General features: G+C 42.1%; 1 protein-coding gene and 1 pseudogene across 1 annotated transcript; both read right to left on the reverse strand.

The window, feature by feature from the left end:
• Positions 1-2,697: 2,697 nt before the first annotated feature.
• Positions 2,698-3,267, reverse strand: LOC136148488 (interferon alpha-1). The gene has a single exon (XM_065908062.1). It carries the CDS (start codon positions 3,265-3,267, stop codon positions 2,698-2,700), a length of 570 nt encoding a protein of 189 aa, XP_065764134.1.
• Positions 3,268-17,038: 13,771 nt separating this feature from the next.
• LOC136148322 (interferon omega-1-like) lies at positions 17,039-17,609 on the reverse strand (annotated as a pseudogene).
• Positions 17,610-23,887: the final 6,278 nt, after the last annotated feature.

Genomic DNA, 23,887 nt, shown 5'->3' on the forward strand with positions numbered 1-23,887 from the left:
GAGTGGCTTGAATTGTGTAATAAGCCTCAAAGTCTTGCAGAGTTATCTTTTAAAAATATTTCTAGCTCAACATATTAAACATCATTAAGTAATACTGCAGAATTGAGGTGAAGTGTTTCTTTAGAAAATAATTTTTCAATGAAATGATATTTTTCATTATATATATATTTCATATATATCAAATATATAATACATTATATAATTATATATATTATATAATATACTATATATAAATATATATAATATAAATATATATATTATATATATAATTATATATAGATATATTATGATATATTTAATTTTATATATAAATATAATTTACATGTAAATTTATATATAAATATATTGTAATTATATATATAATGTATGTTATAATATATAATTATATAATATATGATATAGTATATAATATAATAATTCACTAATATAGGAATGTTTTTTACCTGTTTAAGACCCTAATCCTCAAGAGGTTTCCAAACCTCTCAGTGTACTTTACATGTTCCCTGAGGGGCTTCCATGGGGGCTCAGTGGTAAGGAGTCCACCTGCCAATGGGACCACATGTGGTCCTAGAGGATGCCACGTGCTGCAGAACAGCTGAGCCCGGGTGCCGCAACTATTGAGCCTGTGCTCTAGACCCCGGGACCACCACTACCAAAGCCAAGTGCACGAGAGCCTGTGCTCCCCAACGAGAGAAGCTACCAGAGTGAGGAGCCTGTGCACCCCAACTAGAGAGGACTCACCTTAGCCACAACTAGAGAAAAGGCCGTGCGGCAATGAAGACCCAGCACAGTGAATAATGAATAAATAAATTAAATTATTTTAAAAGTCCCTCTGACTTTACATATAGCTACTGAGTGGTATATGTCCCAACTAGAAAGAAGAGAAAGATGATTGATCCGTCAATGTCCTGAAGATTGCCTACATTAAATACATGAATTTCCACAAAGATCTTTGTTTCTTTGAGAAATTGTATTCTTCCAGTGTGCACGCTACTGACATATGTCCTGAGAGGAAAGCTCTGACCCACTGTTGCTAAAGGTATTAAAAGTCCTGCCTGTGTCCTTTCTATTCCATCTTGTTTGATTTTGTCTCTCAAAGATGCAAAGACACCATGATGGAATTTAAGAACTTCCTTGGATGCACTGTCCCCAGGCGCCTCTTGCCCTGCTCTGTGATAACTTGCCGGGTCCTAAGGAAGAAACAATCTGCATGAGGAGTGACCCTCGCCCCTTCCAGGACTCTGCAGGCTGCTGTGGTGTGAACGTCACCCGAGCTGGGGACACAGCTAGAGGCCAGGCATTCGTGCTCTGTCTCCGTGCTCTCAGGATCCACTTCAGTCTTCTCATTCTCTGAAAAGGAGTGTTGTGGAGAAACACTTGCCTCAGTGTAGTTCATCTGTGTTGTTCCGTGTCCTGAGGACCCGCTGCTGCTCCAGTGAACAATTAAACATCTTTGTTCTTCTTCCAAGTTCTCAAGCTGCTGCTGACTTTCAACTCCAAGTTTCTGGTGCTTTGGGCTTTTTGAGCAAGTGAGATTCCTGAACGAGGTGAGCTCCTCCTAGAGCCATCAGCACGGGCTAGAGCCAGGTAGACGCCCAGAGGAGCCCCTGGAGTCTCCCCCCTTGTTCACTGGGGGGCGGGCTTCCCTCTATGTACTGTGTTTCTCTGGGAGCCTGGACAGTCTGGACCTACAGTGCTTGGCAGGCAGAGCCGGTGAAGTCATAGGAGAGTGTCTGACAGATCTAGAACTTTCTCTCAGGTTCTGCTTTTAGTTGGTGGTTTGCAGGCTTAAGGGGAAATTGACAACCAGAAACGGTAATGGAGAAGGACACAGCTGTCTGAATGGAGAGGACACCTTCATGCAGAGTGAATGAGGAGAGAAATAGGGATTTCTACACTGGGAGGAAGAAATGATTGTGATATTTGAGTGTGAGGATTAGATATTCACCTGACCTCTCGCCAATTGAATACCACGTCTTCAAGCATCTCTCCAATTGTTTTCTGGGGAAAAAAATTCCAGAAACAACAAGAGGCAGAAAATCCTTCCCAAGAATTCATGAAATCCTGAAACATGGATTTTTTTTTTCATCATTGTTTTTAGGTTACTTATTTTGAAAAAAATCATAGTTACAAAAAGCACTGGAGTGGTTCTGTTCACTTCAAGTTCCTCAGAGCAACAAACAACAAAGCTAGAGTTAGAATATTCTTACTTCTAACGTGTAAATCCTAAAGAGAGCTCAAGGAATTGTAAAATGCATTTTTTAATCAAGTTGCCATTCAGGATTGGTTTTTCTGTTTTAATGAAATAACAAAGTAAGTCTTTTAGGGTAAGAATTTAATAAAGGAAGAAAAATCATAAACGGACTAAATACAAAATAACCAATTTCCCATAAGTGTACATACATAATATTTCATCAACAAATAATGTAAATATTTATAAATAGTTAAATAAATATTAAAATAGATAAATAAATGTCCAGGTAGTTAAATACATAGATAGATCAGCTTTGGCATCTGTGAGGAACCAGTGTCTATAGAGTAGAACATGATGTTGCTTAATATTCCAGAAAACATTTGACAACCTGATTCATTTCAGGGCTCAATGACAGCAGAAATGAGAGTCCTCCACATGGCCCTCAGGAGGCATGTGGTCTTGTTGGTCTGTGAGGATCATTTCCGTGTTGAACCAGGTGTGTGTCAGTCCTTCCTCCGGAATCTGTCCTGCAAGTTTGTTGAGGAAGAGAAGGCTCTCATGACTTCTGCTCTGACAACCTCCCAGGCACAAGGGCTGTGTCCCTTCTCTTGCAGATAGAGAGTGACTCTGTGGAAGTATTTCCTCAGAGCCAGGCTGGAGTCCCCCTTGAGCAGGGGAGCCCCTTGCAGCCCCTGCTCCTGCCTCAGACAGGCTTGCAGGTCAGTGAGCTGCTGGTCCAGTGCAGTGCGGAGCTTGTCCAGGAGGCTCTGGTCCCACGCAGCGGCCGAGCCCTGAGTGCTGAAGAGCTGGAAGGTGTGCTGGGTCACCTCGTGGAGCACAGAGATGGCTTGAGCCCTCTGCAGCTGGCTGCCACCCAGCGCCTCCTGGGGGAAGGCGAAGTCATTCCTGTCCTGCAGGCAGGAGGAAGGGGAGACCCTCCTCAGTTGTCGCAGGAGCGTCAGGACCCTCTTGTTGGCCAGGCTGTGGGTGTGAGGCAGGTGGCAGCCCAGAGAGCAGATGGCGTTGCAGCTGAGCAGCAGCAGGGCCAGGAGTGAGGACCAGGCTGGGGCCATCGGGGACCTTGCGGATGCTGCTGGCCTGGGAGGTGGGTGACTCTGTGAGCCTGCTCTCTAGGTTCCCTGAAGACCTTCCTTCAGGCCTGTGTCTTAAATAGGAGCCCGTGGTTTCCATTTTCTGAGAGTTCCCTCTTGCTTTCTACTTTTGTTTTTGCTTTTCAATTTGCACTCTCGGATGTGAGGGCGATCTGGTTGCGACATCTGTCACCCCATTGATCGCCAGGGTTGATTCGGCTGATCTGACTGGCTAGGCGGGTGTCCCCTTCCTCCCTCACCGCTCCATGTGCGTCCCTCCCGAGGCTGCGCGCTCTGTCGAAGAGGACGACCATCCCCGATAGAGGAGGACCGGTCTTCGGTCAAGGGTATACGAGTAGCTGCGCTCCCCTGCTAGAACCTCCAAACAAGCTCTCAATTTGCACTCTCCAGTGTGTAGGGCAGCAGTTCTCAATCTTTTTTTTTTCATGTTGCCCTTCTTTCTTCTGCCCACAGAGCCTTTTTAGATATTTTTTGTTAATTGCCCTGCACAGTGAAATTTTGATAACATAGATATACTGTGTATGTATTTATGTACTCTATGAATATCTTTTCTCTGTACATAGAAAAAGGAAGTGTAAATCTTACTCTTTGTATTCAGTGTAGTTAAGAATGACCGAAAGTCCATGGCTGATTCATATCAATATACGACAAAACCCACTGCAATGTTGTGAAGTAATTAGCCTCCAACGAATAAAAATAAATGAAAAAAAACAAAGAATGACAGAAAGTTTTAAGCCAGAATTTAAAAATAAAAGCTTCTGAATTTTATAGTTTCTTTATAAATTAATTTTTCAGAGTGACTTAATGTCATATGTTTACTTATATAAGTAGATATGTATCCAATTACCTGTTGAAATAAAATTTACATAAATACTTGATAATTATACCAAGGTATAGACATACTTAAAACTCATTCAAAGCTGCTCAAATCATTGAATAACTTGAAAATAGTTTTTTAATATTTATTTTCAGAATTTATCATTGATTTTTCTTCATGTCAGAAAATAATTTTTAGTTTTACTGCCTACTAGATAGTCATCTGGATATTATCAACATTTTTTCTCTTTAATACTTTGACATGTTGAACCACCTTTGTAGAATTATGTAAGAAAATATAATATTTTTTGTATTTTATTTGCAAATACAGTTTTCCATTTTTATTTAATCTGGAGCCCAAATCACACCGAGGTTCAAACATAAGCAACATGCACGAGACAGACAGTGGTTTCTCAGAAGTACAGAAAGGCCACCTCTCAAATATGACTTTCAGATCAAGCAAATGGTGGAAAGTCCTCCAGTGAACCATCTAGTCACCTTAGGTTGTACCACTGATCCTGTATACAATTTGTTTATATTCCATAAACTCAATCTCAATGCTTCTCTTATGTATGATACACAAGAAAGGCCAAAGAGAGAAATAAATACTAAGGGGTTAGATTTTGTTGTATCAGGTTGAGCTTTGATGTGTAATAACTACTCATTGTAATGACAATATTTGTTCAATTCCAGAGAACTAATGTCTGCATGCGTGGAAGAAGCATTATCCCCAGTGAGAAAGCACGATTTAGGAATCACCATCTATTTGGATCTTTCTCTCTGTTTCTTTGCATTAAATTTCAGATTTCCCAAATGACTTTCAAGTTCCAATACGAGCCTATTATTTTCAAATAAAGGAAGCCATCTTTGTAATGAATTCAGAATGGGATAAATATTGTTTATTTCATGGGAAGATTTAACTTTTGGCTCTGCTCCTGAATTCTTTTGATTTTACATTGAATTTTATGCTGTCAAAGCCCCCTATATTCTAAACTTCAGATAATGATGTGATTATCTTTGGCAAATCAGCTCTGTAGTAACTGAACCCTGATTTCTTCTCTGTGGTATCCTCTGTACCAGGCCCAGTGTAATTGCTCAGCAAGTTGTTTTTTTGTTATTTATTTATTTATCCACTTTTGGCTACCCTGGGTCTTCACTGCTTGCCGGGGCTTTCTCTAGTTGTGGCCAGTGGAGCTCACTCTTCCTCGCAGCTCCTGGTTTCCTTCCTGTGAGTCTTCTCCGGGCTTCAGCATGCAGGCTTCAGCAGCTGCAGCACGTGGGCTCTAGAGCAGGGTCTCAGGATCAGTGGAGCACTGTCTTTGTTGTTCTGTGGCAGCTGGACACTTCCTGGACCAGGGGTCGAACCTGTCTCTCCTGAGGAATGATTCTTATTCACTGCACCACCAGAGAAGTCCTCAAAAAGTCATTTTAGCCAAAGCAGTTTCTCAGATTTCCTCCTACTACTGGAAGGCATTTACAAATGACCAAGCTATTTTGCTTCATCTGGGCCCTATTTCCCGGAATTATAATAGACAATGGCTGGCATTTCCACTCTATTACTGGTGGTGCCAGTCATGCCGAGTTTGTTGCTAAAACTACTAGTGTCTCCTACCTTGAAGGCACTACGTGGTCTGGGGATTCAGGTAGTAAGTGCAATACACTTTTCAGCTTTTGCCCAGCACTATAATAAACTCAAGAGGATGCCTCACCCCTGATTGTCCTCAACTAGGTCATGATTCCAGAAAACATCTACTTCTACTGCATTGACTAGGCTAAAGCCTTTGACTTTGTGGATCACAACAGACTGTGGAAAATGCTTCAAGAGATAGGAATACCAGAATATCTTACCCGCCCCCTGAGAAATCTGTATGCAGGTCAAGAAGCAATAGTTAGAACTGGACATGGGACAAATGACTGATTCCAAAGTGGGGAAAGGATGCATCAAGACTATACTGTCACCCTGCTTATTCAACTTATATCCAGAATACATCATGTGAAATGCCGGGCTGGATGAAGCACAAGCTGGAATCAAGATTGCCGGGAGAAATAGCAATAACCTCAGACATGCAAATGACACCACCCTTATGGCAGAAAGCAAAGAGGTACCAAAGGAACACTTTCACTAAAGATGAAAGTGAAAGAGGAGAGTGAAAAAGCTGGTTTAAAACTTAAAACAATTGAAAACGAAGATCATGGCCTCTGGTCCCATCACTTCATGGAAAATACATGGGGAAAAAATGCAAAGATAAACAGACTTTATTTTCTTGGGCTCGAAAATGACTGCAGACAGTGACTGCAGCCAGGAAATTAAAAGACACTTGCTCCTTGAAAGAAAAGTTATGACATGGTCGGCCTCCAACTAATAAAATAAAATTTAAAAAAAAAAAAAAAAAGAAAAGTTATGACAAACCTAGACAGCATATTAAAAAGCAGAGATGTTACTTTCCTGACAAAGGTCCATCTGGTCAAAGCCATAGTTTTTCTAGTAGTCATGTATGGATGTGAGAGTTGGACTATAAAAAAGCTGAACCCTGAAGAATTGATGCTTCTGAACTGTGGTGTTGGAGAAGACCCTTGAGAATGCCTTGGGCTGCAAGGAGATCCAACCAGTCCATCCTAAAGGAAATCAGTCCTGAATATTCATTGGAAGGACTGATGCTGAAGATAAAACTCCGATATTTTGGCCACCTGATGTGAAGAGCCGACTTATTAGAAACGTGCCTGATGGTGGGAATGTTTGAAAGCAGGAGGAGAAGAGGACGACAGAGGATGAGATGATTGCATGGCATCACTGACTCCATGGACATGAGTTTGAACAAGCTCTGGGAGCTGGTGATGGGCTGGGAAACCTGGCATGCTGAGTGCATGGGAGCACAAAGAGTTGGACACGTGAGGGACTGAACTCACCTGAGGTCATGAGAGAAGGAACATGAGAGAAGGTGTCATACACAGAACCATGTTCTGAACTCAGACTCTCCCTGATGCTCATAGCTCATAGCAACCAGGCAGTTTACCACAATACTCTTTGATGTATCTTTACCGACATGACAATTACCACTACATTGATGCAGATACTTCAGGGAATCCTCACAAGGAATGATGAATGATCATTTTTATGCTCCAATTTATTCCACTGCATCAGATGTTGAGTTCCATTTCAGGATGACTTCCAGTATTTGACACATAATAATTAAAGGCTTATGACAGAATGAAACACTAGAGTTTGGGTATGAATCCCTGATCTCCTATTTCTGCCTACTAACCTGCTTTTTTTTTTTTTGCTCAGTGAGACTATATTCTTAGAAGCATGTAGACTTTAAAGCTCTTTATATTCTGAATGGTTAGGACCCCACAAAATTCATATCTTGAAGTCCTAAAGCCCAAACTAATGATATCAGGTGATAGACCTTTTGGGACATGCTTAGGGTGTCGGGATGGAGACCTCACAAAAGGAAATAATGCCCTTATCAAAGAGGTGATATAAACTAGTCCCACACAGACTCTGCAGTGTGAGACCTGAAGCAGGCTCTCACCAGAACTGGAACAAGCTGACATCCAGTTCTCAGATATCCAGACTCGAGAACTAACTTGCAGCAATACATTTCTGGTCTTTGTAAACTACCCATCTATGCTATTTTGTTGAAGAAGCTTGAACAATAAGATATATCATGCCGTGTTTTATCCTAAGAATACCCGCAGGAGTCTGTAAAATACCTGAAAGGAGAAATCAACTTCCTCAACTCCGTTACTTAGACATGTCATCTGGGCCATAACATTTCATGAGCTCAATCAATATTCATGTAACATCAATTCACAAGGATGGTAATGATAGGAGAAAAAATAATACCAACACCTCTTAATAGATATGATGTGATAACACAATAATTTAAATATTCTTCATGGTTCTACAAGGGAGGATATGATGAAATAATGAGTGAGATAACTTTTAAAGATCATTTGCAGAAATATTTTCTTCAAGTTTGCCTTTTCAATATTTGGAAGGTGTGGTGAGTGGAAGGCCCCCTGTCCACTTTTAGTTCAGTGATTCTCAATGCTTGCAAGGAGCTGCCTGATCATTCTTTCGTTGTCTCCCTCAGCTAATAAGGAAACACTTTGCCTACACGTATAGATGTTTTTCTCAAAGCCTGTGCCTTTGGGAGTCAACCTGAATGCTTCTTGCAAATAATCTATGATGCTCTGAACTCTGAGTGACATCTCTGTCATCTTCCCCAAGCTGAAACTGTGACATAAGAGTTTTTCAGAGTGTGTGCAAGCAAGAACAATGGATTTCCCCTTGCACACCCACGTAGAGCACATTAGGACAAATAGTGCTAAAATGAAGAAATGGTCTTGTGCACTGAACTTGTCCTGTCTCTTAATCATCCAAATATTTTCCAACTTCCTTTCCATGAGACTCCGATGAGGATAAGTCCAGGTCAAGTAATGTGAGAAGAAGTGCTATTACCCCATCTAGTCCTGGTCCCTGGAAGCATCCCATGTGATCAACCAGACTTTTCTATTGCCTCAGGGAGAATAGACTCAAGTACTACAGGCAAATTTGGAGTCTCAGGTTGATGATGGGAAAAAAATCTCAAACAATGGCACCAATGTTCTCAACTCACTCTTTGGAGGAGAGCAAGTTAGAAGATTCACCTGATCAAGAACACCTGCATTATGCTCTTCAAAGAAGGAAAGAAAAGTGTCCACTAGAATCAAATTCCTGACACTTTGTTGTTTACCTGTTAAAGAAGCAAAGCATTAGGTGAACTGAAAAATACCTCTAACAACATACTCTCTTAAAAACTTTTCCATAAAAAATGAATTTCATATGTTGAAAATAGCAAATACCCTCAAAACACATTTAATATCTTTAAAATTATGTTATAAAATTATTCATTTAAGAAAAGAGACTGTGTTTCTCTGTCTAAATATTTTTGTAAAATTGTGATGCTCACTTCAAACATTTTTCAGCTTGTAAGCAAACAGATGATCACTTTGGAGGCTTAAGCAAACAACAGTCTGATTGAATGGAGTGTTGTCACAAGGATAATTTTCATTTTATTTGTTGACTTTTCTTGAGGATTCTTACATGAGGAAAAGGCATTTTTGAATTTCCACTCTGACAACCTCCCAGGCACAGGGGCTGTATTCCTTCTCCTTCAAGTAGAGATGGATTCCTTGGAAATACTTCTGGACAGCAATTGCCAAATCGGGACAATCCAAAGTCACTTCTTCCAGCCCTTCCAAGCTCTGATCCAGGCTGGAGTGGTTTTTGAGGAGGGCGCTGTTCCAAGCAGCTCAGCTGCTCTCCGTGGAGAAGAGGTTGAAGATCTGCTGGAGCATCAATTGGTGACAACAGGTGCCTTGAGTCATCTGGATTGGGGTGATATTCTCTCTTCTCCAAGGAAACTTGAAGTCGTGTCTGTGCTCTAGGCATGACTGAGAGGGGATCGTTTTCATTTGTCTCAAATGTATGAAGAATTTGTTGTCAAGGGGACAAGAGGGATGGAGCAGAGCATGACTCCTGCCACTAGCAAATAGATCTTGGCCACAGAGAGTTTCCATGAGTCACTGGGTGGCCAGCAGGGGGCGCGCGGCACCACTAATCACAGAGCGAAAGGTTTCTTCTCCCGGTCCTGGCACAGCGCGCTTCCCTGGGCTTTCACAGGAGCGCGGAGGATGTCTTCTTACAGGTTTGATAGTGAGATTCCGAGTTCTGAGACTTCGTTTCAGCGGGTTTGGCAGCCTTTTCAGCAGGAAAGGCGTCGCTGTCAGAGACCAGGTTAGTGCTCCTTGAGTAGCGCACTCAGAAATCTTCAATCCGAGCCCTCGCCAGAGCCGTTTGGTGTGGTGGCAGCCCGGAGCCTTGCGTTTTCTGCTTTCCCTGAGCGTCGTGCATTCTTCCCGCACAGAAACTTGAGCGAGGCCACTTTTACAGAGAAAATGCGTTTGGGGAGGCGTTTGAAGCGGAGAATCAGCGCGAGTTGGCGCCGATTTTACAGACTGGGGCTCCTTTCTGGAGCGATGAAGGGACCGCTCAGGGAAAGGGGAGCTTGGCGGCGGCGACGGGGCGACGGGCCGGTGTTGGGGACGCCCTGGGGTGAGTCGGGGCGCGGTCCCCACCCGAGGACGGGGACGTTCAGGGTGTCGTTCACGGAATTGGCCCTGAAGTGGGGGAGTAAGTATTGAACAACTGAAAAGTAGGAATATTCAAAAACTCAAGGCACTGTATTCTTATGCGTTTAAATTTCTATTCAATTATATTTGTCTCATTAAATATTTCACATTTTTTATTTTTGAAATATTTTATGAAAACATTTAAAATATTATATATATGATATTAAAATATGTGAGTATTGAAGTATTTATTCATTTATGAAAATATTTAATTGTTAGATAATATATTAAAATATGAGTATAAAAATGATATTAATATTTATTAGTGTTTTATTAAATTCATTTAAGCTATGGTTTATACTGAAACAAGAATTTAATATGATTTACTTTACAGACTTTAATGGAGGCCAACTCATTAATATATTCAAGATCACTTCTTCATTTGTTTGACAACTTCTTGTGACTCTCTGACAGTCTTAAATAATTATTATTTAACTCGAGTTTCTGAAACACCGCTGCCAGCACTCCACCTTGAGTGTAGTGTAGAAAAGGAATTAATGCAGATGTCCCTGGTCCAATGATTAAGACTGCGCTTTCAATGCAGGAGGTGCGACTCTGATGTCTGGCTGGGAACTCACATCCCGTATGCATGGCTGTGCAGTCAGAAAGAAAGGAAGATGAATGGAAGAGAGAGAGAGGAACCAAAGGAAGGAGAGGCAGTGTCCAGTACAAAGCATTGAGGGCATTTACCAGATCTGATCTTTTCATTTTCTTTGGGAAGAATTTTGTAAATGAAATGAAAATTGCCCAGATTTCATTGGCAATGTGAAGCCTTTCTTCGAAAGACACATGTGGTCTTGCAAATGAAAGGGCATATCTTGTCTTTCTTGAAAATTTTGATGCTTTGTTTAGCGCATATATTTTGGTATTTTCATTTTTTTAATAGAGTTACAATGTTATTTATCTTGATGTCTTAGACTTGGTGCCTTTTAACATTTCATATTCAAGAGAAGTCCTTTCTTACTATTCCCCAATACTAACCCAATAAATAGCTTCAGAAGTACGTATACTTCAGAAAGTATACGAATGTCCCATTTCTTGTCCTCCTCCCCTCTGTCACATTTTATAACCAATTTTCTGGTCTCCTTCACCATTAAAAAAAAACCTATATCTTAAAATAATATCTCAAGAGGTGGTCTAAGACTAACTGAGGATGATGTTAGGGATTGTTTACCTCATTTGTACTCTTCACAGAGCAGCTATTATTTTGTAAGACAATTTCTCAAGATGCTGGCCCCGAGCCAAAGTATTCAAGTGCTGTAAGATTTCTTTTCATAATGTTCCAGGACTGCTGTAAGCATGGAATCTTGGGATCTGCTCCTTCACAATCTTTTGGACAGTCCCCTCTCCTAGTCTTTGGTTTTGGTGAGCCTCAAAACACAGCATTTTAGCCAATTTCCTTCTCTCCACATCTTTAATTTTTTTAAAGCCTTTTTTTTTCTTTTACAAAATAAAACTCATTTAACTGACTACAAATCTGACTTCTTTTTATCTCAGTAAGATTTTGAAGTATAACACAATCTGTATCTTTTTTTTTTCATTTATTTTTGTTAGTTGGAGGCTAATTATTTCACAACATTGCAGTGGGTTTTGTCATACATTGACATGAATCAGCCATGGAGTTACATGTATTCCCCATCCCGATCCCCCCTCCCACCTCCCTCTCCACCCGATTCCTCTGGGTCTTCCCAGTGCACCAGGCCTGAGAAATTATTTGGTTTCTTTTTCTCTCCGTATGATTTTGAAGTATAACATAATCTGCATCTTAAAAAGTAGTATCAGAGGTGGTCTAAAACTTACTGAGGTTGAAGAAAGGGACTGCTTATTTTATCTCATTTATTAACAGAGCAATGGTGTTGTATTAGACAACTGCCTAGAATCTGTTTCTCTGCAAAGAACTTAAAGTACTGTGGGATTTTTCTCCATACTGTACCAGGCACTGATCAAAGGAAGGAAACTTGGGCTCCTGGGCCCCTTCAGAGTCCTGCAGGCAGTCCCTCTCCTGGAATTAACACTTAGAGATTCAACATGCAGACCCTTGACAGTGTTAAGAGCCCTGCAGGCAGAGTTTCTCTTGGCTGGACTGAGGGTGGAGTAAAGAGGTTCCTATTGGTTATATTGATATGACAGACTGCTGTCATTCACTATGCTTCACATTCTCAGCCTAATTTGCAAACTTCGTATTATTTGAAGTGAAGGATGTCCTCTGTGGCTGCTACTAAAGTGGTCTTGATGTTTTAGAAGAGGAAATGAACGTCTGGTGTCGGCTACACTCAGGAGCCCCAGATAGTGTGAGAGTAGACCTTCCTGCCGCCCCCAGTCCCTCCTCTTCATCAGCTCTGAGAGCCGGCCCTCAGCTGCTTTGAGCTCCTGCTGCCTCCTTCCTCCTCATCCTGCCTCAGTGTCCTCTTCCCTGCTCCCAGGAGGGCACTCACCTTTCGTTCCTGACTCTTCTGGAATGCATGTCTGCAAGCACATTGTCACCTATGTGTGTGTGGTCAGCACACTTTGGTGACAGAATAAAGAAACTGTGTGAATTAACCCATGTTCAGTATTATGTCACTATTATCTGTAGACCATCAGAAAACAAGAACTATGGTCCTGTAAATCATTGTGGAAAAATTCAAACCTTATGTATTAGAACTTAAATGGAAATGCAGAGAGTTATGGTTACATTTATTTTGGTGCAATTTAAACTGTCACAATAGACTATGTAGTCACACCTCTGAGTATTCTTTTAGACTAGAGAAGTGAGTTAGATAGAGCTTCAGGTTTTTATTTCAAGCTGACTTGACTCATGTAGATGAATAGCTCCTTTTGGATTAAGACTTTTCCGTGAGTATATTTCATTTCCATTGTAAAAACACAAAAGAAGCATCAAAGCTGTGACATTCTCTGATGGCCAGGATGGAAGGAAAAAGTTTCTCCATGAAAACAAAACTGAGAAAAGTGCAGAAAATGACAATTCTGGCCTATTTAAAGATCTTATATTCGGGAAATTGCTGGGAACAGCTGGATAAAGGCTGGCACAGGCCAACATCTGCAGGATCACCAAGCTCACCAGATGCCAACCCCTTCCCTGATGACATGGAGGGTGATGTTCTCCAGCCCTGGAGAATGGTGATCATCACCATTGCCACCCTCTGAGAGACCAGGAAATGCCAAACTCAGTGCTTCAGTGTAACTGAGTCCCAGGGCTCCAGCTCTACAAGGAGCTCAAAGCTGCCTTCCCTCTGCCTCTGTGGCTGGGATGGGCACCGCAGATCTCCCTGTAACAGACCAACTGGCCCTGCCCGCCCAGCGGGCACCAACTGCGGGTCAGGCTCCTTGAGCTCATGCACGAGATTCACCAAGAGAACAGGGGAGTCCCAGTGGGCAGGAGCCCCAGGCCTGGGCAAGGCGCTGCTGGGGCCCCGGGAGCACATGGAACCACGGGAGCAGTGAGGAAACTCCCTTTCTCGGCCAACATCCCAGGGCAGCTTTGCAGTCACTTTGCTTGGAGCCTGTGATTTCTGCACCTGCCTCTGTGTCCTTCCTCCCCATCCTGGGAGGAGATTTTAGCCAGGGCGCTTTACCCCAGTGCCTGTTTACGCATTGATTCACGGCTGGAGATCAGAGCGTGTTGGGGTGTGTTTTCAGATTCAGGGTTGTTTCTGGGGAAAGGACTGATTCGGGGAAAGGGGATAAGGCACCTACAGTCTAGACTGGCATCTAGTAGATATTGGGGCCCTCTTGTGGGAAGACTTGAGGACAAGACTGAGACTTACAGGAAAGGGAAAACGATTTCATTTAATATAAGTTGTTAATTTCTCCTTCAATGTTCAACTGGTTGAGAAATATTTTAAAATGTTTTAAATTAGTCTAATTTAAAAAAATTTTAATTAACTCTGAAACTCACACCAAGTTTAAATATTTTCCTTATGCCAAAACAAGATCAAATGCAAATGTTTTCTAAATGACTTCTTTCTTCATCTCAGTTCAGTTGACCAAAACCTGTGGTTGACAAACTTATGACCCGGTAACCACCTGAAATAATTAATCTCAATTTTCAAAATCTTTCTTTTCTTCTCTTTTAGCCTAGGATCTTCTGTTAAGCTTTCAAATTTATACATGCTTTTGCATTGGAGAGTTTGATGAACTTTTAAAAATGTCATTTCATACAGATCAGTTGCTTTAAAATTCATAATCAAGATGTTTTTGTGTTCAACATAATGTAGGTTTCCACTTAATATACCATTTGCTACTTCATAGGCACCTTATAGGCTAAATGTACTGATTGTATGCTGACTTGATGCCTAGTAAATATCTCGGCGTGCTTGCTATAGCTGTGAGATTATTTCATTTGCTAGTAAAATTTAAAAATGTGTAGATATTCTTTGTCCAATCCTAGACAAAAATAACCAATTCTAATTTGCAGAAGTAGAAGTTTTGCATTAAAAATTAGAGTTGAGGAAGACACAAATATGGCATAATCCTCTCTAAGGTAGATATGAAACAATGGTCAAAGCTCTGTATACACCTGTCACAGTAACAACTCTCACAGGTATGTTTAATGTGTCCCTGATGCTTTATATAATTTACTCATATACAATAATTTTGTAAGTTCTTGTACTAACATCATATAGATTAAATAACATGAGATGGTTTATTGAATGGAGTACAGTATTCTAATTATCCCTATTTTGATTTTAATTGGAGAATAATTGCTTTATATTGTTGTGTTGGTTTCTGCTGTACAACCGTGTAAACCAGCTCTCAGTACACATATATCCCCTCCTCCCTATAGAAGAAACTGTAGGATAGGACAGAAAAATCACCTGGACTAAATGATGCAGAGAACTGAGGGAAAAGTAAAGAGATGACGAGATAACAAATATACTGGTCACCTGAGAAGACAAGAGTAACCCATAAAAAATAAAAGGAAAAATGCAGCAAGATTGTTGTTTTCAAACAGTTTAACCGGTAAATCTATTTTAAGATTCACACTTCATTCATGAATAATGTTTCTCATGTCTTTAGTATGAGAAGGGTAACAGTTGGTTTCTGGATTCTTTGTGGGTTTTGGTCTTTCAGTAGCAATGCAGAGGCTCCAGGAGGTGACATTGCCAGCAAGTATAGACAAGGGGCTTTATTGAAAAGAGAACTAGGATCCAACCCGGGACACCGTAGGACTGGAGGGCAGAAATCCATTTCAGAGCACCTGCGCTTTCCTTCCTGCCTGTGCATGTGTTTGATTTTCTGCATTGATATGAGATCTCTATTCTTTCCCTATTATTCATCTTTGTACTACATCAAAGCATTTTCTACTAATTCATCTTTCTCAAAGAGTGTTTGATGAACTCATAGGAGTGCTTTCTAGAGATATGAAACCCAGAAATTGGAATGCTCTTCGCATACAGCAAAGGAAAGTCCTCACACTGGAAGCCTATGGAACTAGCACCCAAGGTGAAAAGAAAATACCTTTGCCGGGGGCCTAGCACTTTCCAGTGTCGCCTTCCAGTCATTGTCTCAGGCCAGCTGTCCTGTCTCCTCCCTGAGGGCAGCCATCTGTGATCCTCACAGTCCTGATGATTTCTGCCAGGAGCGCTTGATGATTCTTGTGTGACTGAACTCATTGAATCCAAACAGTAATCCTGTGAAAACTACTCTTATTGTCCGCGTACTAAAGATGAGGAATCTAACCTATTGCGTTTGTCAGACTTTTTAGTGTCACACTGTTGGTAAATAGCAGGGCTGGGATTCAGAGGTTTAGGAATTTCTAGAACTCTCTTTCACTTGGGCTCTCTTCCTCTGGCTCCCACTCTGACTACACCGTGCAGCTAGAAGAAATCAGCACAGAGCGGAGCTCCTGTGATGGAGGCAGTGAAGGCGCTGTGTAAGGGAGAGAACTGCTCAGTCCTGAGGAGGCAGGGCTGAGGAGAAGGTGGGAGACAGAGGAATAGGAGTCAGGAGCGGCCATCAACACCGCATGTCATCAGCTTTCCAGCAGGAGGAGACTGCTTCCCTCAGACATGTATATCAACCATTCTGTAATGAGTGGGTATAGATTAGTTATGCCTATGACATCAAGATTAACCATTTTGTGCAATTTCATAATCTCCTTTCTACATGTTTTTCTCTCGGCACCCTCGACAGCTTGTAGGATCTTAGTTCTCAACCAAGGCTCCCTGGAGGGAAAACAGAGTGCTAAAAACTGCACCTCCAGAAAGCTTGAAGAATTCCACCTTTTGACAAACATTTGTTAGAAAGTCATAGACGTGTTCCACAGTATAAAATGAACAAATACTGTTTTGTGATAGTATATATAGACAAAATAAGGACTTAGTTTTTTTTAAAATAGACAAACTGAAGAAGTTGACCTTGATAAGTATTTAATAAATAAAACAAACTACAGTGTATATCATAGAAGGGGAAATATATTTTCCAAGCTTTAATACAATGTCAGCACACACATTTTTTATATGAAAATATAAAATATTGAGATACAATAACATTAAATAAATACAATTTAAACAAATAACATCAAAGCATTTGTTGCTTATAGACTGATACTCCTGCAGCTGGGTACTTTTATATCTCCTTGCTTATGACCACTGGCATGTATTGGCTGAGTTAATTCAATAAATTTGGTGGCTGAGGCAGAATTCAGAGTTTTCTGAAATGATCCCAGGTGGGTATACAAGGGTGATGTGGCATCTTAGTCAGTGAGAGTCATGTCAAGGTCAGATCAGTCTCCATCCTATATTCTTAAACGTTCTTGCAAGCTGGTTGATGATGAGAGAGAAGGCCCTCAATATATCCAGTCTGACGATTTCCCATGCACAGTCGCTGTATTCCTTCTCATTCAGGTAGACATGGATTCTCTGGAAGTAGCTCGTCACGGCATCTGTGGGGCCCGACCTTCCCAGGGCAGAGTCTTCCTCTCCCGTCACCTGCTGCAAACAGTCGTCCAGGTCAGCCAGCCGCTGAACGAGTCCAGTGCAGAACTGCTCCAGGAGGGTGGTGTCCCAGGCAGCAGAGGAACGCGTTGTGTTGAAGACATTGAAGCTCTGCTGGAGCATCTCGTGGAGCACAGAGATGGCCTGGGTCTCCTGCAACTCACCGCCCTCCACCATCTCCTGGGGAAAAGCGAAGTCTTTTCTCTCCTGCAGACAGAGGTGAGGAGAGAGCCTCCTCATTTGGTCCAGGAGAGTGAGGTTCTTCTCAGTGGCAGCCAGCACTTGGTTCAGAGACAGGTCACAGCCCAGAGATCCTCCCGGGCCGTAGCTGACCAGCACCAGGGCCGTCAGTAGACAGAGCACAAAGGCCATGGGGAAGATGAGGCTGCTGCTGGGCTGGTGGAGACGGCGTCTGGTGGAACCTTGAGGTAGGTTCTCTGATGCCATGCTTTCTAAGCAAGGCCTTTAAATAGGGAACACGGTAGTTTTCATTTTCTAATCATTTCTATACACTTTTACTTCCTTTTTTGGTTTTCTGTTATGTATTCTAAATACAGTCTAAGTATTCTTCTTCCTTCCAGACTGTTTATGTTTCCTTTTCCTAGTGACTTCGGAAGTGCCCATCCAAATGAATATTTTTCAATCAAATGGGAAAGGTCTTTGTCTTAAATCTGTATTGATGGACATGTGTAATTACACGCGTTATTGCCCTTATCTCTCATTCATAAGTGCTGCTGTCCTCTCATCCATGAACACGTTGTTGGCTGCTCTTAGGCTCCGTTTTTCCCTGTTAGTTTCTGTAGGAAGCCAGGCTCTGTCAGCTCTATGGTTTCCATATTTGTAAGGGACTTACCAGATCCCTCTGGCAGTTAAGCTCTTGGAAACAAAGGATGAGCGTTCCTTTGTGTTTGATTTAGAGAAGAAGCTGAATATTATCAGTCCTTGAACTCTTTCCACATTTCTCTTCCTTCTGAAACACATTCCTGCAGATCCCTGCCCTTCAGAGAACCATGAGGTCAGGACTGTGACAGACATCACCCTTTCTTTCCAACATTTTCTTACTGGAGACCTGTTGTCGTCCACAGACTGGGCCAGTACCCCCACCAGAATCCTGGTTCTTCTCAGGGCGCATGGGTGAGGAGACTCTAATTCCAAGATAATTGTATTTCCCCAGCAGCACCTCACTCACAAGGGAGAGATCACTTGGTGCCACAGCCTGTCCTCTGGAGTGAGAGAGTCCCTTCCTCACTTGCTGGACTCCCTCCTTGAGGGCAGGCTCACCACATCCTGTGGCCTCAACATCTCCTTTCTGTGGAGGGCTTGTTTATTTCTTGGGAAAATAAATTCTCTTCCTAAACCCCATCCTCTCCCCTGGAGTGTTTCTGTGAAGGACCCTAGGTCTTGGTGGTCACCTCCTCTTCGCCTGACCAGTTTCCCCAGGTGTCCAAAATATCAGCAGTGCTCAGATGCTGAGAGCAAAAGAGTGTTTGTGTAAGTCGGTGAAGCCAATTTCCAACTGCAATCATTTTGCTTTTAGTAGATAAATAATATTTACTTTGCCAAGTATAGTTTTTATTTTTCAACTCTTTACTTAAACACTTCAACACGTGTTCTGTTCAGAGTTTCTGAGCTGGATGAAGGAGATTCAGTGATGGTGTTGTCTCGTGATGGAAGCTTATGTCACACAGTCTAGTGAGTTGCAGTCATTTACTCAGGCAGTTGTTTCCAACCGGCATCTCTGTTCCTCTCTTTCTGTTTCCTCTGAGAATGTAGGGCAGTGAGACCCAGTCTATGAGATCAGGAGACATAACCTTCTCTCCTTGAGTGTGGTTTTTCATTTAAACTTTTTATATACACTTAGTGACTTATTGGACAAGATATGTTTCACTGCTCCTTCTCTGACTGTAATTCAAGATGAGGTGAGAACAAGAAAGGGAAGTAAAGAAAGCCCGAGGGGCTGCGTCACTTTCAAGAGGTTAGATTTTTTTGTTTCTCTTTGCAATTTTGCTAGAAAGTAAAATTCCACAGTTGTTCTGTGGGCAATTAGAAAACAAGGGTAAGTCTCAATGTCATGAATATGAAAGACCTGACACAGTGATGTGTCTCAGTTAGCCAACTTCAGGGCAGCATCCTGGGGCCTAGGCTGTGGCAGAAGGGAAGGATCAAGTCAATATGAAGAACAGAAAGGCTGGGACATGGCTGCTTCTGATAAAAGCTCAAGGAAGGACAAGTCCTGAGTCTGTGGACTACCATCAGCTTTGTAAGACCAGCCACCTGATTTTCCTTTCCTTTAATCCATATGTGGTCAGTATAAGGGAAGAAGGAAGAAGTCACTCGCACCAGTTCATGGGAGATGGGCAATCAGAACCCCACTTGCTCGAACACTAAGCATCTCTCACAGGGTCAAGGAGATCAGAAGTTGCATGTGACAAGAATCTCCTTTCTGTGGAGGGCTTATTTACTTATTGGGAAGGTAGCCTTCCTGAAACCCCACCTCTCCCCTGGAGTGGTTGTGTGAAGGACCCTAGTTCTCAGTGGTCACCTCTTCTTCTCCTGACCCATTTCCCCAGGTGTCCAAATTGTCAGCACTGCTCAGAAGCTGAGAGTAAAAGTGTGTTTGCGCAAGCTGGTGGAGGAGTTTCCAGCTGCAATTATTTTAACTTTTCATAGATAAATAATATTTACTTTGCCAAATATAGGTTTTATTATTCAACCCTTTTACTTAAACTCTTCAACACTTGTTCTGCTCAGAGTTTCTGAGCTGGAGGAAGGAGATTCAGTGATGGTGTTGTCCCTCTTTGGAAGATTATGTCACAGAATCTAATGAGTTTCAATCATTTAATCGTGCAGTTGATTCTACTGGGCATCTCTGTTCCTCTATTTCTGTCTCCTCTGAGATTGCAAGGCAGTGAGACCCAGGTTACTAGATTAGGACAAACAGCCTTCTTTCCTTTACTTGAGCATAATTTTTCATTTAAACTGTTCATATACACTTAGTGACTTATTGGACACTTTTGGTATTCCTCCTCTTCTCTGGTTCTATTTCATGATGAGACAAGAACAAAAGGGAAGTAAAGAAAGCCAGAGGGGCTGCATCTCTATCACTTTCAATATGTTAGATTTTGTTTGTTTGTTTCTGTTTGCCACTTTCCTAGAAAGAAAAATTCCACAGTTGTTTTGTGGGCAACTAGAAAACAAGGGTAAGTCTCAATGTCGTGAATATGGAAGAAGGGAAGTGGTTTTCCCCTGGCGTCATGAGGTATTCTGAGTTAGCAAACTGCAGTGCGGCACGCCTGGGGAGTAGGCTGTGGCAGAGGGGGAGGATGAGGCCAATATGAACAACAGAAAGCCTGGGACAGGGCTGCTTCTTACAGAGGCTCAGTGAAGGCCAAGTCCTGAGTCAGTAGACTGCCTTCAGCTTTGGAAGACCAGCTAGCTGATTTTCCTTTCCTTTAATCCACATGTGATCAGCATAAGGGGAGATAGAAGAGAGACGGGCAATCAGAACCCCAGCTTCTAGAACACAAACCCTTTCTGGCAGGGTTGAGGAGACCAGCCTTGCCTAGCATCTGTGTAGTTGATAAATCCACCTGGGCAATGAGAAGATGCTTTAAAAAACTAGAATGAAAGGGAATGAAATGATTCCAAAAGATCCTGATCTTAATCTGATTAACAGTAAAATTATGATATTAGTTGACGCATGCTGGATATTGTATCTTCCTTGCTTCATGCAGGATCTTTACTTGGGCCGTGGGAAGTCTTGCCTGCCTCATGCAGGATCTAGTTCCCTGAACAGAGATCCAACTCAGACTCCCTGCTTTGGGAGCATGGAATCCTGGCCACTGGACCATCAGGGAAATCTTAAGGGATAGGGTTTCAATATATGAATTTGGGGAACACACACACATTCAGTCAGTAACATAGTAATAAGAAGATACCAAGGTATTGTGTTTATGGTAAGGATTCATTAGGATATGTTTCCTTCTCGGTATTTATTTGCGGAGTGATAACACATTCCCTGATGCTACCCTCACTTTTTATGGCACATCCACCCTGAATTGTTTACTAATTAACTGTTATTCATGTTGTACTGTGAACCTAATTACCAAGGAGCTACCAGGCTTCCCTGGTGGCTTAGATGGTAAAGAATCCGCCTGCAATGCAGGAGACCAAGTTTCAATCCATGATTTGGGAAGATCCCCTGGAGAAGGAAATGGTAACCCACTTCAGGATTCTTGCTTGGAGAATTCCTTGGGCAGAGGAGCCTGACAGGCTACAGTTTATGGGGTCGCGAAGAGTTGGACTCAACTGAGCTAGTAACACTTTAGTCAGACAAATTCAACAGACTATCAGTGTTCATAAAAAATGACAGTGACAACAAGGACTAATTGCTTAGCCTCTGTAAGGGACTCACTTAATCCTTCCAACATAGTTGAAACTGAGTCAATATTCTCCTTTTCAAGCGCCTCCTGCTAAGACTTTCTTTGAATAAAATAATCTAAGAATGTATTTGCAAATCCAGGTTTCAAAACCTAATATGTCAGGTTCCAAACTCCCTATCCACAGCATAAACACCTGAGCACACTGCATGTACTGAATTGTCACTTATTTCCATATTTTACTTCTAACAGAAGATGTTCCTTTGTTGTTTCATACCTGGATGTTACAAATCTCTTATTTCCATTAATTAACATCTCCCTCCAAATTCTAGATAAGCTGAGCGATTTACAAATTATCCTGATTATTTTGTATAAGAAACAAAATGAAATTATCAAGTGATAGGTATTACTGAGAGTCTAACTGTGCTTGACAAAATTAATAAATGTAATAATTATAAAATAATCATAGTTAACTGTCCAAGATGACTCGTAGATTGTTAAGTGATCCTCACCATAAAATTGAGATACATGACGGACAAGGTCCTTGCGAGTTATGACCCCTGCGTGAGATTTGGATTACAAACATTTCAGTGAATCCATTGTAGAAAACTCCAAGCTGACGGTACTTGTGGGTATAGGCAAAGCATACTTAAAGCTACCAAATTACATGAATGTGGGAAACCACTGGACGAATACAAGGTGAATGCTTGTATTCACCCGCATGCTAACGGGTGAATTGTGAGGGTTGGAGCAGAGCATCACCATGGCCATCAGCAGGGAAACAGGAGTCCAGAAAGTCAGCACTTCCCCTGGGCCTCAGGGAAAACAGCTCAGGTCCTGCCCTGAGCTAAGCCGCCCTCCAAGCTCCATTTGCTGCGCCCCAACGGCCGGGAGGGGGCGCCCGATCTCTCCGGAACTGACAGACCGGCGCCGCAAACCCAGCTGGACCCGCCTCCAGGTACAGAGCGGCCAACTCCGGCGGCGGATCCACGGGGAGAACCCCGGGGTCGCCCTCGGCGGGAGCCGCTGGAGCCCAGGGAGCGCGTGGGGCCGCGCGAGCAGAGAGGAAACTTCTTTTTCGGGCCCGACTGCCCAGGGCAGCTTTGCCGCCGCTTCTCTCAGAGCCTTTGATGTCTGCACCTGCCCTTGTATCCACCCTCCCCTTCCTGGGAGGAGATTTTACCCAGAGCGATTTACAGCGGTGCCCGTTTATGCTGCGATTGATGGCTGGATATCCAATGGCAACCCACTCCAGTAGTCTTGCCTGGAAAGTCCCATGGTCAGAGGAGCCTGGTAGGCTGCAGTCCCTGGGATCGCCAAGAGTCGGACACGACTGAAGCGATTTAGCAGTAGCCGCAGCAGATGGCTGAAAATCAGAGCATGTTGAGGTATGTTTTCAGATTCAGGACTGTTTCTGGGGAAAAGGACTAATTCAGGGACAATGGGAAAGGCATCTACAATCCGGACAGAAATCTACTAGATACTGGGATCCTCCAGTGGGAAGGAAGATTGGGGACAAGACTGAGACTAAAGGAGCCCCCGGGTTTGAGAAAATTATTTCATTCAATAGTAATATAAAAGGTAAATTTCTCTTGTAATATTAATTGTTTGAAAAATCTTTTAAAATAGATAATTCTTAAACTCACATCAAGTTGAAATAGTTCCCTTATGCCCCAACAGTACTTTTATGTTCCTGGCTTTAATGGAAGCAAAATCATCAGTAACGTTTTCAAAATTGCTACTTTGTATATATCTCTCTTCACTGATGCAATGCCAAATTTGATAAATTATGACCCAGTAACTATCTTAAATAACCAATCTCAACTTAACCAGTCTCAAATCCTTTTTCCTCTCATGTCTTTTAACCAAGGATCATCTATTAAACATTCGTTTTTTTTTGTAGTCAATTTTTCACTGGAGAGGTTCAGTAACTTTTTCAAAAATGTCAAATCATATGGATACATTGCTTAAAAAGCTGCAATCAAAATGCTTTTGATTTCAGCATCATATATGCTCAGTAGGTATCAACTGTGAAATATGCAATTGGGTATTGATTCCAGCATGCATCTTCGGAAGGCATCACCATCAAGACTGATTTCTAAAGCCCCGAAAACTAGAGCAGCTCATGACCTAGCTCATGAGTTTGAAAAGAAAACATTTCTGGGCCCTGAACACAGGAAAACCACAAGTGTCTTTGTCACAAATGAAGCTCAGACTGGATACCAGCCAGATGGCAGGAGGGCAGTGTGAGTGTGGAGCCTTGGATCTGGT

Source organism: Muntiacus reevesi, chromosome 17, assembly GCF_963930625.1.
Source record: "Muntiacus reevesi chromosome 17, mMunRee1.1, whole genome shotgun sequence".
Lineage (NCBI taxonomy): Eukaryota > Metazoa > Chordata > Mammalia > Artiodactyla > Cervidae > Muntiacus > Muntiacus reevesi.